General features: G+C 35.0%; 1 protein-coding gene across 1 annotated transcript in view; it reads left to right on the top strand.

Annotated features, from left to right (window-relative positions):
- Positions 1-17,968, top strand: part of wnk4a (WNK lysine deficient protein kinase 4a) — a 72,223-nt gene that overhangs the window by 41,758 nt on the left and 12,497 nt on the right. Inside the window, 5 exon segments of the mRNA XM_048170978.1 lie at positions 1,106-1,241; positions 2,859-2,975; positions 6,330-6,500; positions 13,387-13,435; positions 13,541-13,651. Of these exon segments, the coding sequence (XP_048026935.1) occupies positions 1,106-1,241; positions 2,859-2,975; positions 6,330-6,500; positions 13,387-13,435; positions 13,541-13,651 (584 nt within the window).

The raw sequence follows: 17,968 nt of genomic DNA, 5'->3' as shown, positions 1-17,968 counted from the left end.
GGGCCAAAGTCAAACACTTCGGCAAAGATAAAGCCAATTCAAATACTATGTCTGTCTAGTTCTTTCACTTTGGCTGTTATATTGGATTTCCTGAAACAGTGCGGTGAAAAATACTTTTTGCTGTCCCTTGTGAAAAAAGTAAACTTTTAAAAGCGTACTTATTATGGAAACTATGCACTTTAAGTGCAAACTGATTCTAATGTTTTCGGACACTTAATTGCATGTTATTTATAATTAAATGATAATATCATATTTTCATATTATATTAGTAAAGAGTGCTTTTTTCCAGTAAAGTACATTTTTATATGCAATTTCACAATTACTTCTATTGTTTAATATTGATGATCTTTTTAAAGGAACTGAATCAACACTGAACTGATTTTAGATCTGCTATACAGCCAAAATAAACTCTATTTGCATCATTGAATCATTGTCCTGTTGTCACTGTAAAGGTGCTTTGAAACAATCTGTATTGTAGTGCTATATAAATAAAGGTGACTTGACTTGACTTAACAAGGGTTCTCTGTGCTGACATTACTGACACAATGCAAGTTGTGGGGTCAAAGGCCGACAACTAAAAGAAGGACATACAAAAATGTTGTTTACTTCAGACTTGTAAAACCTAATAAAAGGGAACACAGCACACCATGTTCTCTTAAAAACCTAATATTAAACAAATAATGGTGTTAAGATATTGAGAGAGGGAAATTCCTCAATGGTTTTCTTCGTTTTGTGCTTATTGAACCGTTTTTATAGGCTCGGTTTAACTTCAGGTCTTACAAACCTCCGTTTACTTAACATGATGTTCACATTTACTTTTATAAGTTTACTAGGTTGTGCGGTGTGCTAGTCATGTTGATGTGACAGCATAACAAACTTGATTTTGATGAATGGTGTTGGGCGAGTTACACGCATAACTTTAATACTGTGTTTGGGTGTTTGTTTTAATCCATTTACCTGAACTATGAGCAGTATGCATTAGCAAACAGCTGGTAATGATAGCTGATAATGAAACACAGGTATTTTCCTGCAGTTTGGACTGTAGAATGCAAAATATAATGTTTTGTCTATAATATATTTATCCTGTTTATGTCTGTTTCCACAGTTATGCTTCAGATGTGACGTCAGGCTTGAGCGATGGCTATGAGGGACAATCGGAGAGAGGGAGTAAGTCAGCTGTCAGACGGACAGCAGGGAAACTGTTTAGGCGAAGAACACGGTCCCGTCTGCGAATTACAGGGGTGAGAAAAATTCAGCATTTCATACAGTCACGTATAGGCCGATGCAGATGCCGATATCTTAGATAGCAGGGTAATCAATATAAAGCTGATAAATATGATCTTCAACTACCTCATTTTAAAGATGGTAAATGCTGCAATAATATTTATATTTGACATTATTTTTTACCAAATTAAATTCTAAACTTATTATAATAACTTAACTTTTAAAATGCTATATATATATATATATATATATATATATATATATATATATATATATATATATTTGTATTTTATTTTTTTTAATTAAAAATATTAATTAAAAATAATATAATATAATTATAATATAATTTTGATTATTCAATTTGTTAAAATAGCAAATGCTGCTATAATATTTATATTAATTTTGACATTATATTTACCAAATTAAATAAATAAGGGGAAAAAAATCATACAAAAAACCATGAGGAAGTGTTAATGTTAAACTGTCTATTACTAACTTTCTATTAATAACTTATTTTGTTATATTTTTTTTGTTATAATAACTTAATTAAAAAAAAAAAAAAAAAAAAAAAAAAAAATATATATATATATATAAAAATTAAAATAATGTTATAATATTATAATATAAATTTTGACTTTAATTTGCAAAAATAGTAAATTCTGCAATGATATTTACATTAATTTGACATATTTACTAAATTAAATAAATAGTGAAAAAATGGTGAAAAAATACAAATAAGGAAAGGAAGCATTTGCCTTTCTATTACTAGTAACTTATTTATTATTAATTTATTATAATAACTTAATTTATAAAAATTATAAATTATACAAGTTTAATTAATTTGAAATAATACTATAATATAATTTTGACAAGTCTTAGCGCTGTCAAAATAAAAGTCTGCTTCCAACGGTTATCAACCAAGCAGAAAAACTTAGTGCCGGATGCTGATTATTAAAAAATGCTAAATATCAGTGATATATCAGTCATTTGCCTTGATATCGCATGTGAATTCAAGATGTTTTGCAGATATCCATGTGTGATCATTCTCAGTGTGGGTACGGCATGTCCTCAGTCATTTGTTTCATGAGGAACCCTATAGGCTTGCATTGATTAAGTGTTCAAAGGGCCAGAGAGATCAACAATAAACACACTGTCAAACAAAATTAGCTCAGACCATGACCAATGAACACATGCACAAAGAGAATTTAGGGCACTTGATCCCAAATGCTGTTTATTTATGCTATTATGCCTAAATAATTTGAATACTCTTGTTTACACAGTTATTGAACTGATTTAAATCAACACTGAACTAAATTGTGCTCAATAATAACACTATTATCTTGCTATTTGTCTCATATTTGATGAAGTTTTGCATGATTAATTCTGTTACTTTCCTGTTTATTATTGTGAATCTGCTTTGAAACAGTTTCTACAGTATAAAGCGTTATAAAAATAAAGGTGATTTATTCTAAATGCATAAATGTTAAATATTTACATCAAAACATGGAATACGTTTGGGAGCCTTCTAGAAACCCACCTTGTCTATTTCAATAACATGAATGTCTAGTAATGTGCAGATGCACACAGACACAGAGTATTTTCCGTGACTATGATGTGTGTGTTTTTCCCCACAGTTCTCGGATAAAGTCGATCGGGTGGTTGAGTGTCAGCTTCAGACCCATAACGATAAGATGGTCACCTTTAAATTTGACCTGGATGGTGACAATCCTGAGGACATTGCTGCGGTAATGGTAAGTGTGTAACATCTTAAATGCACACATTGACACATTGTCTTTTCCTCCATCTACCATGTCTTCATTCATCCCTTTCATGCCTTCAGATGGTTGAAAATGCAGCTGCAAGGCTGTTGACTAGGGCAAAGAAATACCACCATGTCACCCCAATTTTAGCCTCTCTCCATTGGCTTCCAGTCCATTTTAGGATACAACTCAAGATTTTGTTTTTACAGCTTTTAATGCCCAAGCTCCATTTTATCTTAAATATCTTCTTATCCTCTATATCTAGTAGACCTTTAAGATCTTCTGACATGGCATTATTGTACGTCCCACAATCACTTCTAAAAACTTCTAAAAATCCACCTGACATTATCATTTTTAAAACTATAGATTGAAAATGTATATTTACTCCCCGGCGTTTTAAGTATTCTTTAGATTGTTTTATATTTTTTTTATTGTATTGGATTCTTATTTTTGCTCAGCACTTTAGTGTTTTTAAATGTTTACTAGTAGTCATGGGACACACGTTAGCACATAACCACACATTATCAGCTATATACACAAATGTCCTACTACTGCCCTTATCAGGAAAATCCCACAAGCAAATGTTCTGCTTCCTCTTCATCAGTGAGTGATACGCTCTTTTGCGCTCTGTTTACTGAAAACCTTATGAGAAAGCCCTGAGCACGGATCCAGATCTCACACTCATTTAGCAGAGCGTACAGTGATAGATTGGATTAGAGATGGGAGCTTTAGTGAGCCGAGGCTCACCTCTTTGAGTCCCTGCTTGTGGTCCTCGCTTCAAGCTATCAAATAAAGTCAGAAGCAATACAGTTCATTAACTTATAATAGTTAATAAAGTTAACTTGTTAACAAATGGAATTGTAACTTATTGTAAAGTATTACCATATTTTTAAAATTATTCTTTCAAAGTAGAGCACAAAACATGATACACATGCACTGACATTTTACTATTACATTGTATTATTTTGTCATAAGCTGACTAGCACTAGCCCAGATCACCCACTGTTTCAGACATCTGGTTCTGTTTGCCTCTCATTATAAGATGCGGGAGAGCGATGTGCATTTCTTTTTCTTTTTTCCTTTCTTTTTTTTTTTTTTGTTTGTTCTGATTGAATGTTCACCCCCAAATCATTTAAAATGTCCCGGGGTTTACATAAAACGTCATGGGCTATTTATACTTTGTAAATAAAATGTCAGCATGAACCGAAAATTCACCTAATTTTCTAAATGCATGTTATTGATCTTATTGTGAACAATTTTGTCTATAGATTTGCAGGAGTTATTTATTTGCATTAGTTATTATTTAATTTTGTTTTTTCTCAGATACACACCTCAGATACTGATACTGTCTGAAGACATTCTAATATGTTTACTCCCAGAGAGGTCATAAATTATTCTGTGATTTAATAATTCATGCATTGCACCAGAGGGCTACGAATGTTCCTGTTAAAGAAGGACAGTTCTGGGTAGATTACTTACAAATTGTAGGTTGTTACTGATTGCTAATTATATGAGGAAAACTGTGATTCATAATGTAATCTATTACAGACATTTCACATTTTATATAATAAAATCTGACTACTTTTTAAATTACTTTTTGACCTAACTTTACCTAACTCATTTTTTGTGTTAACTTGAAAAGGATAATCTTGTACCATATTGAAATAAAAATAAATATAGAAAGAATAAATATAAATAGATTCCGTTCTTTGTTATCAGTAACATGAAATGCCTTATACTGTACATCACATTACTGGGGTTTGTGAAAGAACTGCTGGGGGTTTGTGAGTTGATAAAAATCTAAAAATGAATGAAGTCATAAATAATACAAATAAATAAATAAAAACAAATAAAAATAAAACACTGTTTTTTTTGTTTACCTGCATGTTGTGTGAACATGAATCAATACCAGAGAACAGTGAATATGTGAATATGTTGCTAAATTATTAAATTGTGACCCTGGACCACAAAACCAGTCATTAGTGGCACGGGTATATCTGTAGCAATAGCCAACAATACATTGTATGGGTCAAAATTATCATTTTTTTTTTTTTTTTATGCCAAAAATCATTAGGATATTAAGTAAATATCATGTTCCATGGAGATATTTTGTAAATTTCCTACGGTAAATATATCAAAAATGTATTTTTTTAAGTAATATGCATTGCTAAGGACTTTATTTGGACAACTTTAAAAGTGATTTTTTAAAATATTTAGATTTTTTTTGCACCCTCAGATTCCAGATTTTCAAATAGTTATATCTCGGCCAGATATTGTCCTATCCTAACAATCCATGCATCTATGGAAACCTTAGAAAGTTAGTTGACATACTTTGTAAAGTTACTTATAGTACTTAAAAAGAACACGTCACAATATTCCTCATTTAAATAATTCCCGCCCAAGGCATATGCAGAATAAAGGGGCGGGGCCTGGTTGAGTTAGTTAGTAATGTGTTGAAACTCACTGTTATGGTAAGGGGCGGGACATTTCCCAGATATGCTCAAAGCGGTTGACCAATCACAACACCCTGATTCAGCCGGCCAATCAGAGCACATTGTGCTTTTCAGAAGGAGGGGCTTCATAGAGACAGGAACTAAACAGAGTGTTACTGACAGACTGGGAAGAGAGGAGCTGCAACAATGTCAAATATGGGGAAAATAATGTGTTTTATGAACATTCAAGCATGAAAACCTGTTCTAGTAGAGCCCAAAAACAAAATCAAGACTTTGAAAATAGGCATAATAGGTCGTCTAGGATGAATGGGCAAGAAGCAGAGTCAATAAAATCTTAGGACAACAATAAAATTGTGCCTTTCCCATTTCATATCAAAGTATAAATCAAATATTAATTTATTCCTGTCATTTTTCTTAAATTTGAGGCTTTGTTTCTAATACTGAGTGCGTAGGAGTAGATGGACGGACATCTATTGTAAGTGTGTGTGTTCGATTACATGACTGTGACTGCGCACAGCTCCTTTTCTCACATACAGAAGCTCTTTGTTTCGTCTCAGAGTCCTGGCAGCGCTGGAGTCACTCCTGGTGTGTTATTGGTCGAAGCGTGAACACCCACTGCTATTAGTGGTGTGTAAAAGCTCAGCTTGTGGACAAACTTAATTAAAGCTCCTTTGAATTAAAAGAGTGTCCACAAGTGCGCACATGCTCAATTTAAGCACGTTTCACTTTAAGTAGTCGAGGGATAGATTGCATCGCACAGAGAGTACCCTTTATCCCTGCATGGTCTACGTGCGCTACGTGTGCCGATGCCAGTTCCCCCCGGCATTCAGAATGGATGGGCTCCTTAAGTCATGCTTGCTCATTTGGTTTTGTTTATTTCTTGTTTCTCCAGGTGCATAATGAGTTCATCTTGCCCTCAGAGAAGGAAGGTTTCATTCACCGCATCCGTGACATCATTAAGCGAGCGGAGTCTATGATGAAGGACTCGTCGGGTCACCATGAAGCCTACGGAGCCGCCCGTCCCTCTTATCTCAATGCCGTCAACTCACTGTCTGGTTCTCAGGTGAGCCTGCAAGTGAAGAAAGTGTCCAATCCACTCACATTCATAATCATACCTGATGATAACTACCAATAAGCTACGCCGTTTATTTGAATAAATGATTTACTATAGTTTATTATTATATAATTTATTATTACACATAAGTTTACTGTAATTTACACAACTGGTCAAAAATTCTGAGATCATTAATAGTTTTTGAAAGAAGTCTTCAGTGTCACATCATCCTTCAGAAATCATTCTAATATGCAGATTTTGTGCTCGTGAAACATTTTATTATCAATGTTGAAAACGGATGTCGTATTTATTTGGACTTTATCATTACTGTTTTTACTGTAATTTTGATCAAATAAATGCAGCCTTGTTGAACATAAGATAATTTAAAAACATTTAAAAAATCCTAATAATTCCAAACTTTTGACTGGTAGTGCATATATAATAATGACTTACATGTATAATATAACTATTATTTATTAGTTATAATAATTATTATTAATTAATTATTAATTACCTTATTTTTCCTTTAAAATCAATTCATTAGCAGATAATTTGATGAGACAGGTGTTTCAATGAGGTCTGTGTAATTGAGGAAGAAGATAAATCATGTTTCCGTCTATAGCTGTAGGTGAGGGTGTGCGCTCTGTTCGGGAGTTTACACAACCACTATCTTGATTTCTTTGTTGTTGTAAGGGTGTTTGTTTGAAAATTATTGGTTTCAGGTTTAACTCATAATCTCGAGGCGTGTTCTGTTACATTTTGTCCTGTTCTGGGCAGCACATAACTGGACAGTTTAACAATGAGCCACTGCTTTAGATCTGTGTACACCTTGTGCATTTGAATTTTCTCTGATTTCCTGTGCCATTTACAATGTAAATGAACCCTTAAGGGAACTTGCGTAATCACAGATCCTTTTCTCCAGTCTTACCTCATTAGAAACAACATTGTCTAACTATCCTCTGTAGTTATTGACTATGTTGTTTCTAATGAGTTTGATTTGAAGAAAAAGATCTGTGATCATGCAGGTTCCGTTAAAGGTTTATTTTAGAAAACATTTCAGTAAAAAAAACAACAACAACAACACAATATTTGATATAAATGTCATATATAATATCGTTTAGAATTTTTTACATGAAAAATACTTCACATAAATACTAACCCGATTCCAAAAAAGTTAGGACACTGTACAAATTGTGAGTAAAAAAGGAATGCAATAATTTACAAATCTCATAAACTTATATTTTATTCACAATAGAATATAGATAACATATCAAATGTTGAAAGTGAGACATTTTGAAATGTCATGCCAAATATTGGCTCATTTTGGATTTCATGAGAGCTACACATTCCAAAAAAGTTGGGACAGGTAGCAATAAGAGGCCGGGAAAGTTAAATGTACATATAAGGAACAGCTGGAGGACCAATTTGCAACTTATTAGGTCAAATGGCAACATGATTGGGTATAAAAAGAGCCTCTCAGAGTGGCAGTGTCTCTCAGAAGTCAAGATGGGCAGAGGATCACCAATTCCCCCAATGCTGCGGCGAAAAAATAGTGGCAGCAATATCAGAAAGGAGTTTCTCAGAGAAAAATTGCAAAGAGTTTGAACTTATCATCATCTACAGTGCATAATATCATCCAAAGATTCAGAGAATCTGGAACAAATTTTGTGCGTAAGGATCAAGGCCGGAAAACCATACTGGATGCCCGTGATCTTCGGGCCCTTAGACGGCACTGCATCACATACAGGAATGCTACTGTAATGGAAATCACAACATGGGCTCAGGAATACTTCCAGAAAACATTGTCGGTGAACACAATCCACCGTGCCATTCGCCTGTTGCCGGCTAAAACTCTATAGGTCAAAAAAGAAGCCATATCTAAACATGATCCAGAAGCGCAGGCGTTTTCTCTGGGCCAAGGCTCATTTAAAATGGACTGTGGCAAAGTGGAAAACTGTTCTGTGGTCAGACCAAATCAAAATTTGAAGCTCTTTTTGGAAAACTGGGATGCCATGTCAATCCAGACTAAAGAGGACAAGGACAACCCAAGTTGTTATCAGCGCTCCGTTCAGAAGCCTGCATCTCTGATGGTATGGGGTTGCATGAGTGCGTGTGGCATGGGCAGCTTAAACATCTGGAAAGGCACCATCAATGCTGAAAGGTATATCCAAGTTCTAGAACAACATATGCTCCCATCCAGACGTCCGTCTCTTTCAGGGAAGACCTTGCATTTTCCAACATGACAATACCAGACCACATACTGCATCAATTACAACATCATGGCTGCGTAGAAGAAGGATCCTGGGTACTGAAATGGCCAGCCTGCAGTCCAGATCTTTCACCCATAGAAAACATTTGGTGCATCATAAAGAGGAAGATGTGACAAAGAAGACCTAAGACAGTTGAGCAACTAGAAGCCTGTATTAGACAAGAATGGGACAACATTCCTATTCCTAAACTTGGGCAACTTGTCTCCTCAGTGCCCAGACGTTTGCAGACTGTTATAAAAAGAAGAGGGGATGCCACACAGTGGTAAACATGGCCTTGTCCCAACTTTTTTGAGATGTGTTGATGCCATGAAATTTAAAATCAACTTATTTTTCCCTTAAAATGAAATATTTTCTCAGTTTAAACATTTGATATGTCATCTATGTTGTATTCTGAATAAAATATTGAAATTTGAAACTTCCACATCATTGCATTCTGTTTTTATTCACAATTTGTACAGTGTCCCAACTTCTTTGGAATCGGGTTTGTATCCCACACATAATAAAAAAAAAAAATTGTTATTACTTAGATCATAGCGCACATTTTATTATTATTATTATTATTATTATTATTATTTATATTATTATAATTTTGTTTTGTTTTGTTTGAATATTATTTTATTGTTTAAAAATATATGAAATAAAACAATAAATAAATAATCCATTATGTCATCAGACACTCAAAAATAATCTGTATATTAGCTGTCATAAAAAATCAAGATCGGTTGCATTTTTATACAGGGACTATAGGATGAACCTTGATGAATTTGCCCATATAAATAAAACAGTTATTTAAAATTGTGCTAATATTTTACAAAATTACACAATAAATAAATGCAGCTTTGATGAGCAAAAGAGACTTTAAAAACATTAAAAATCCTAATGATTTCAAACTTTTGACCGGTAGTGTATATACTATAATTAATTAATCAATAAAATAATGACTTATATATATAATGTACAGTATGATAATTATTTGAATAGCTACTTTTATTTTCTGTAGCACAATATTTATGCACTAGTAGCAGATAATTTGATGAGAGAGGTGTTTTAAAGACCTCTGTGTAATTGAGGAAGAAGATAAATCATGTTTTCAGCTAAAACTGGTACCGGTCCTCCCTATACTCAAAGTACGCAAGTTGCGTATGGCCCCTGAACCACCAGGGGGCTCCCTTGCTCTCTGGTGATTTAATGATTAGGGATGTGATTAATAGAATTTTACTCCTGTCAGACTTGCTCGATACTAAATCACATTGAGCTGCGAATGAGATGCTGTTCCCCAGGCAGCTTTCTGTGCTTGTGATCCGAGACGGAGAGAAGCACAGACAAGTATAGGATACTTTGGGCTTCGGGCATGTGCTTAAACAGACAAATACACACAAAAGTATGTCAAAATGCCCGTCTTGGCGAGTTTTCCCTTAAATGTAGTCACTTATGTCTTAAGGTAACATAAACAGTTGGGAAAGTAATCGAATGCTTGTCAGTATATTAGACCTGTGCATTTGGTCTTAAAGTGACAGTGGCCTAATAAATCTTCCGGTGTCTGTCATTTAATGTTAATCAAACAACAAAAGAAAATGAGAGAATCTTTTACTGCTCTTCAATTAATAACTTTAGTAACTTTAATAATGTATATTTAATTCATACGGTGATGACTATACCTGAGTTTTATTTTTACATTTTACTGACTGTTTCAACTCACTGTTGTTTGTTGACAGTGAAACTGCTCTGAAAGAACATATTAAGGGGTTAGGCATCATTTTGGGGTTTTTATGAATGCATAGACAGGCCAGGACAGTTTTGCTTAGGGCCCCCAGAAGTCTAGGACCGGCACTGTCTATAGCTGTAGGTGAGGGTGCGCGCTCTGTTCAGGAGTTTACACAACCACTATCTTGAGTTCTTTGTTGTTGTGAGGGTGTTTGTTTGAAAATGATCGGTTTCAGGTTTAACTCATTATCTCGAGGCGTGTTCTGTACCATTTTGTCCTGTTCTGGGCAGCACAAAACAGGACAGTTTAACAATGAGCCACTGCTTTAGATCTGTGTACACCTTGTGCATTTACATTTTCTCTGATTTCCTGTGCCATTTACAATGTAAATGAACCCTTAAGGGAACCTGCGTAATCACAGATCTTTTTCTCCAATCCTACCTCATTACAACATCCTCAATAAAGTTATACTGCCAATGAAGACTTACATTGGACAGTTCTGGTTAAGGATGTTGATCAATATATATGCTCTAGAGGGTGCAGGCTGGTCCTTTCCATGCAATCTGCAAGCAATCACATCATTATGGTATGGCACAAGCTGATTGGCCTCTGCTGATCCTGCAGCCAGTGAGATTGCTTGCTTGATCCTCTGAAACCCTCCACCTCCCCAGCTCCACCTGCATAGATCTGCTAGGAGATTTATGTATGTCTATTTATGCAGCAGCAGCATTTCTTACATGCTCACAACAGCTTGTCTATGTATCTATTAGCAGTAGCAAGTCCATACTACAAATACTTGCAATCATTTTTGACCATATATTTTTTTTTTATCAAATAAGTACAGCCGTGGTGAGCAGAAGAGACTTTAAAAACATTACAAAATCCTAATGATTCCAAACTTTGACCAATAGTGTATATTAGGGCTGGGACAGTAAATCGATTCATCGTGGATCGATTCTGAGATTTTCCGAATGCATCGCATTAATCAATTCTGAGTTCGTTTTTAACAATAGATGGCGCTCTAGGCTAGCTACGTTGAAATGCTCACGAAGAAAAGCGCTTGTGCGTTGGGCTATGTAATTTGCACCTCAGAATGCTTTTGTGACGCAAGATTAATGTAAACAGCCCAATGCAAACAACCTTTTAATTCCCTTCAAACTTTTTGAACTTTATGGATGATTTTTTTTAAAGCACACAGTGCCATCAGCTGTTAAAAACGAAGCTCAGAATCGATTTGAGAGAGAATCATGATGCATTCGGAAAATCTCAGAATCGATCCAGAATCATTTCTCAATTCGCGATGCAACGATTTATTGTCCCAGCCCTAGTGTATATACTACAATTAATCATTTGTTTAATGAAATAAAAGGAACATTTTGTCCTGAACATGTTAATTATCTGGTAACATTTTTATAATAGGCCCTTTAGCTACAACTATATTCATAGTATCATTTGGCTGAGTATATCTAGTCATGCTGCTATACAAAATATGGTATCTATATAACTGAGAAACAGTAACATGAACATTATGGTATTTTTAGCTGCTCTTTGCAATAAAATCTTCACTTCGTGTTCAAACTATGCAGTCTCCGTTTACTCCAGCCTGCCAGTCAACTGATCTGAAGATACGTTTTAATTAGTACAGAGAAGCAGAACAATGGCTGTGTTATTTGGATTTAGAGATCTATAACAGCATAATGGAGGCACACACGCCCACACAATCATGCGTGGTACCCTGAGGATTGCGAAACCACCGCTCGAGAAGTCCGCTGGACCCGGACCAGTTCCTGATTGCAACCAGCCGTGCAAGAGTAGCTGCGTCCCAGACCTCCTCCCTGCAGGCGTCTTCCCCATCATTAGTTGCTCGTCTCTAGAGTCTCCAGCGTCATTCGCTCACCAGGCTCAAAGCAGGCTTTGAATATGACAGAATGTAACCCTCGTACACAAACCGCAGGCCTCTTGTCCAATAACCAGCGCAGCTGTGGAGTTGAGACTGAGAGAGTGTATGCAGAAGAAGTGGCATTTGTGTGTGTATGAGCTGTTTTGTCCTGTTGCATTGCCATAGAGAGTGCTTGTCGTGTTAATTATTGCACAAATAGTACGTAAAATGACTGTTCCAGTGTGCAACTGCAGTGGAGTGAGCTGTGATGGAGCTGAGAGAGCTAAAGCAATTAGGCTGCGACTGATCGTAACCTTAATTAAATTTAAGCACTCTGTCATTACAGAATATTACACTAATAAATAGAACCTCAGGCTGAAGTCAATACTGTTACTCCTTTCAGTTCTCGAGCATTTAAAATCTGAACATTATGCAATAATGAAATAAATTACAGGATTAAAAAGGATTATGCTGTATTTATTTCCAATGTGATTAAACATGAATGAAAGATTGATTATATAAATTTTAGTTTATATTATTATAGTTTTATATGCACTGCCCGGCCAAAAAAAGTCGCTGTTTGGATTTAAATAGGAAAATGCTTAAGAGTCTATGACTGGCTCATTATTGCAGTGATTATTGTGTTTATAGCATGTTATACTGTATGTTTAGCACCAGTTTTGTCCGGGCAGTGTATATTATAGTACAGTGTAAATTCTTTATGTGTATACGTGTGATCATGTGACACTGAAGACTGGAGTAATTCAGCTTTGATCACAGGAATAAATTACATTTTAAAACATATTACTATAGAGAACAGCTATTTTAAATGGTAATAATATTTCACAATATTACTGCTTTTACTGCATTTTTATAAAATAAATGCATCCTCTGTGAGCACAACAAAATTCTTTCAAAAACACTAAATATTACATAAATTGTTTTTTCATAATATGGCTGGGACAAACCCACCCGTTGCAAAAACTGTCCCCTACTAAAGTGCATTTATAATATATAATAAAAACTGTTTTTCCCTTTCAGCCAAACCTCCACAATCTGGCACGAGCTCATTCCTCTTCCTCTCTACCAGGTAAGCTTGCATAAACTTTTCCATTGAGTATTGATGATGTCAAAATGAAGTAGCTCTTTCAATTCAGCAGCTTTTTCACACATATACATATGTTTTTTTTTTAAGCGGAGTTTGGTCTGGGCACCGGGGCGAGAGCCTCTCCTCCGGGAATCGGTGGAGACATTACCTCATCCACACGTCCACTCTTACGTTCGCAGTCTTTCCATAATGCCCCAGGTAAGTTACCACTTCTCTCCAGTGTAACTCTGCTAGTCTTTATTGTTCCTACCTAGCAGTGAGTGGGAATGAAAGCTCGCCACTCTTTAAAGGTCGCCAGGCTTTAGTCAGCCCCTTCAACATATACTGCACATCAAAGATGTAGCTTGATTCAGCCATGGCTCCAGGGACTCTTGGGTAACCGCTTTAGCTGGAGGCAGCTTGTTTGTGGACTGTGAATGCTGTCTTCAGGATCCCAACAATTGAATTTGTATTACCTAAAAAAAATGTTGGCATGGAATGCAAGTTGCGATAACATTTTCTTCCCTATTGTGACTTACAGTAGTGGCCAAAAGAGATGTCCGGAAGGGATATTCGTTTTCAATGACCCTACAAGTTCGATTAAACCATCAAAATATGAAGAAAATATTTCTATTTTTAAATATGAGGGAAGAATAAAACACTAAACTTGGTTATGGTATTTTTATCTGACAAAACTACAGCTATGGGGTTTATGTTACTATGCAGAAACTGACAGGAAAAAGCATACATTGACTAAACCATAATCAGTTATTGATATTTCATTGGTTCTCTTGTAACCAGGGCCTAAAATAACGCTCTCCAAGCGCCAGATGCAAGTACAAATTGGCGAATACTAAACTGAGCTCTCTTTTAGGTCTTCTTGCACTTGAGCGGACAAAATTGTCAAAAAATAGCGAGTATCCTAGTAAATATAGTCGGTCATGTCTTAAGTGAATGTAAACAGTTGAGAAAGTAAATTCATGTGTACAGTATCAGTATATTAGATCAGTGCATTTGCTCTTAAAGTGACAGCAGCCTAATATTCCTGCTGCTGTCTGTTTTTAAAGGGTTAGTTCACCCAAAAATGAAAATTATGTCATTAACGACTCACTCTCATGTCGTTCCAAGCCCGTAAGACCTCCGTTCATCTTCGGAACACAGTTTAAGATATTTTAGATTTAGTCCAAGAGCTTTCTGTCCCCCCATTGAAAATGTTTGTATGGTATACTGTCCATGTCCAGAAAGGTAATAAAAACATCTTCAAAATAGTCCATGTGACATCAGTGGGTTAGTTATAATTTGTTGAAGCATCAAAAATACATTTTGGTCCAAAAATAACAAAAACTACGACTTTATTTAGCATTGTCTTCTCTTCCGGAATCCTTTCCATTGAATTTATTCCATTGAACTGATTCCTTTGAATCCTTTCATCTGTCGGCGTTGGTAATGCACTTTTACGTCGTCATGGTTGTTTTTGGCGATTAGGACATCCGCGACATTTTGAAGCATTGAAAATACATTTTGGTCAAAAAATAACAAAAACTATGACTTCATTCAGCATTGTCTTCTCTTCCGGGTCTGTTGTCAATTCGCGTTCACGACTCTGCTTCTTCTTCTTCTTCTTTCCTGTAGGGCTGCACGATTAATCGCATGCTATTCTCACGCGCATTTCGTCAGTAAAGCCGGTTCCCTGATTACCGCTAAATCGCCATCACCTGCTTTCAAATGAAGCGGCATTTAATAGACAGAGCCGTAGGTCACTGAAAAGCCACGCAATGTCGCGTTCATATCGCAGATGAATCGCCTGCGATAATGAACGCGATATTGCGTGGCTTGTCCGTGAACTACGGCTCCATCTATTAAAAGGCGCTCCGTTTAAAAACAGGTGATGGCGATTTAGCGGTAATCAGGGAACCGGCTTTACTGACGAAATGCGCGTGAGAATAGCATGCGATTAATCGTGCAGCCCTACTTTCCTGTTTTACGGCGGTTGGCATCCAGCTTATTGGTGCATTACCAACGCCAACAGATGAAAGGATTAAATGTCATTAATGACATAATTTTCATTTTTGGGTCAACTAACCCTTTAATGTTAATCAAACAACAAAGGACAAAGAAAAATAACTTTATAACTTTTATAACTTTAATAAGGATTAATTAATAAGGATGTTTAATTTATAAATTTGCTCAATTTAATTTATTAATTTATTAAGTTTAATTTATTAAATTTCTGTACCTGAAAACTACTGTCAGACCTACCTGAAACCTGAAAAGCACTGTTTATTTCATTTGTACCTTTCTAATATTGTATTTATTTGTGCTTTTGCTTGTAATATGATTTTTTTGTTATTATTTTATTACTGACTGTTTTACATTTATATTAGTTAGACTAGTAGTTTTAGCTGTGGTATCGAAATTGGAATAAAAAGTTGTGAATTTTCTAAATTGATGGTATCATAACTGCCTGTTTTTTCAAAAATGGCTGCAAAAAAAAAAAAAAAAAAAAAAAAAAAAATTTTTTATTTTTTTTTAAAGTCACCGGCCATTAGCAGGTCACATTACTCATAAATGGTATTTTTTGTGTATTTTTTTTTAAATTGGCTTACCTTATATTGTTGGGTCTACTCAATTTTATTTGTCATGGTACCAAATGCAGTTATTCAGATCTACTTATGTATACTCAATTTATAAGGAATATTTCATTGATTCGCAGCTTTAAAATGTATTCAGTACTTTTATATTGTATGCATTAAAAAAAACTGTAAGTACATCATAGTTTAGAGTGAGGAAAATTTACAACCCAGTCCGTCAAAGTGACAGATAATGATATTTGTAGTGTAACTTAAGGTCTCCACATCTGTTTGTAAGTTCTTCTACTCTCCCCATGAGCTTTGTCGTAAATTAAATACAAGTACCCACAAACCCTGCATGTCCCCCTCCCAGAGTTTATCTCGCTCCACTACTGTTGGATGCTTTTCTGTCCCGCCTACAGAACATTTTGTTCTGTTGCCTTCTGGCTTCATGCCTCCATGATACATCTTGCTTATTCCTTTTTGAAAAAAGAATATCCAGAGGAGCCACTGTTACGATGTCTACAGTAATCATGTTCAGCCTCCGCTACAATGGGAGCTTTACAAGCGAATGCACATATGGTTTTTATTTTCACTAATGTCAGAGAGACTTTGGCTTGCTCACTTCATCGATGTTAAACTTCAGGCATGATCATTCACTGGGGCCGGTCCGTTGACGTAATGGACCCATCAGAGACAACACTTTTGTATTGCTTTTGAGATGGCAATGTGTGAAAGGTGTTATTGTATAGAGGCATTTCAATTTGGCATTGACAGCTGCACAAAAAGAGATGACGGGACAAGCCCATAGGTGTGTGAAATAGAGCGAGGGTGACATCTCATCCTGTTTGGTTAGACTCGCACAAAAGACTTACCAGCAGAGGAACCTGTTTTGGGCATTTATCATTGTCAGTATTCACTTGAGTATTGAAATCATGGTTCAGTTACTGCTAATGAATTTGACAGTAGCTTTTGTTGTTTTCTGGAAAGCCTTCTTCTGGACATCCATCTAAAATAATTTGGTGTGCCTCTCAACAGATCCTTTCAAGCATATATTGAACAGTTTCTAAATACATTTATAAATGCATCAATGTATATGAACAACTCTTCTGATTTTTGATAACATTGTTGGTGCTTGATAACCTAATACTCGCCCTCATATTTGTGCTGCAGACATAGGCAGAGTTTCACTCTTGCGCTACCGGCAAGCTATTATTACTAGCCTTAATAAATAGGCTAATAATAATAATAACAATAATAATAAAGGAATTAAATAATTAAAGGATTAAAAGGGATTTAAGGGAATAAATAAATAAGAATGGCAAGTTCTAGGTCTAATATTGTAGTTAGGAAATAATCAATTTAAGCTATTTGCAAATAATTTATTTTTAAATGTGCACACATTCACTATTATTATTGGTATAATATGTGGAAAACGCAAACGTTTCTTGTCACATTCATTTATGAATTACATGAATCACGATTGCATATTTTCAATTGAAAATGGCGAAATTTCATAAAACGTTTTTGTCATCCTAGTAACAAACAGCTTTACTCATTCTACACTGAAATAAGACAAATAGAATGAGAAAATATGAATTCTATTTTTTTTTTTTTTTTTTTTTTTTTACATTTTTTATTCATTTCTCAGACAAAATCATTGGCTCTGGTCTGCCCCCAGTGGCAAACATTTAAAACTCTATACTATTTAGTCTAAGTGATTTGAAAATAAAACCCAAAACACTAAAATCAATCGCTAAGACGTTCAGGCATCACAATATAATGTACAGTATGGAAAATGGATGTTGATTTAGAAATTTGTTAACAATTACATTTAAGAATGGTATTAAATTATGAGTGTTTTTAAAAATTAAAGGCAAGTTCTGGAGGAAAGTTTTGCACAGTGCAAGCATAATTCACATGTTTATTAAGTTCTATTTATTAAGTTACACATATAAAATGTAAG

The sequence above is a fragment of the Megalobrama amblycephala genome, linkage group LG20, assembly GCF_018812025.1.
Source record: "Megalobrama amblycephala isolate DHTTF-2021 linkage group LG20, ASM1881202v1, whole genome shotgun sequence".
Classification (NCBI taxonomy): Eukaryota; Metazoa; Chordata; class Actinopteri; order Cypriniformes; family Xenocyprididae; genus Megalobrama; species Megalobrama amblycephala.
The sequence above is the reverse complement of the archived record's forward strand: the minus strand, read 5'-3'. Positions and strand labels throughout refer to the sequence as shown.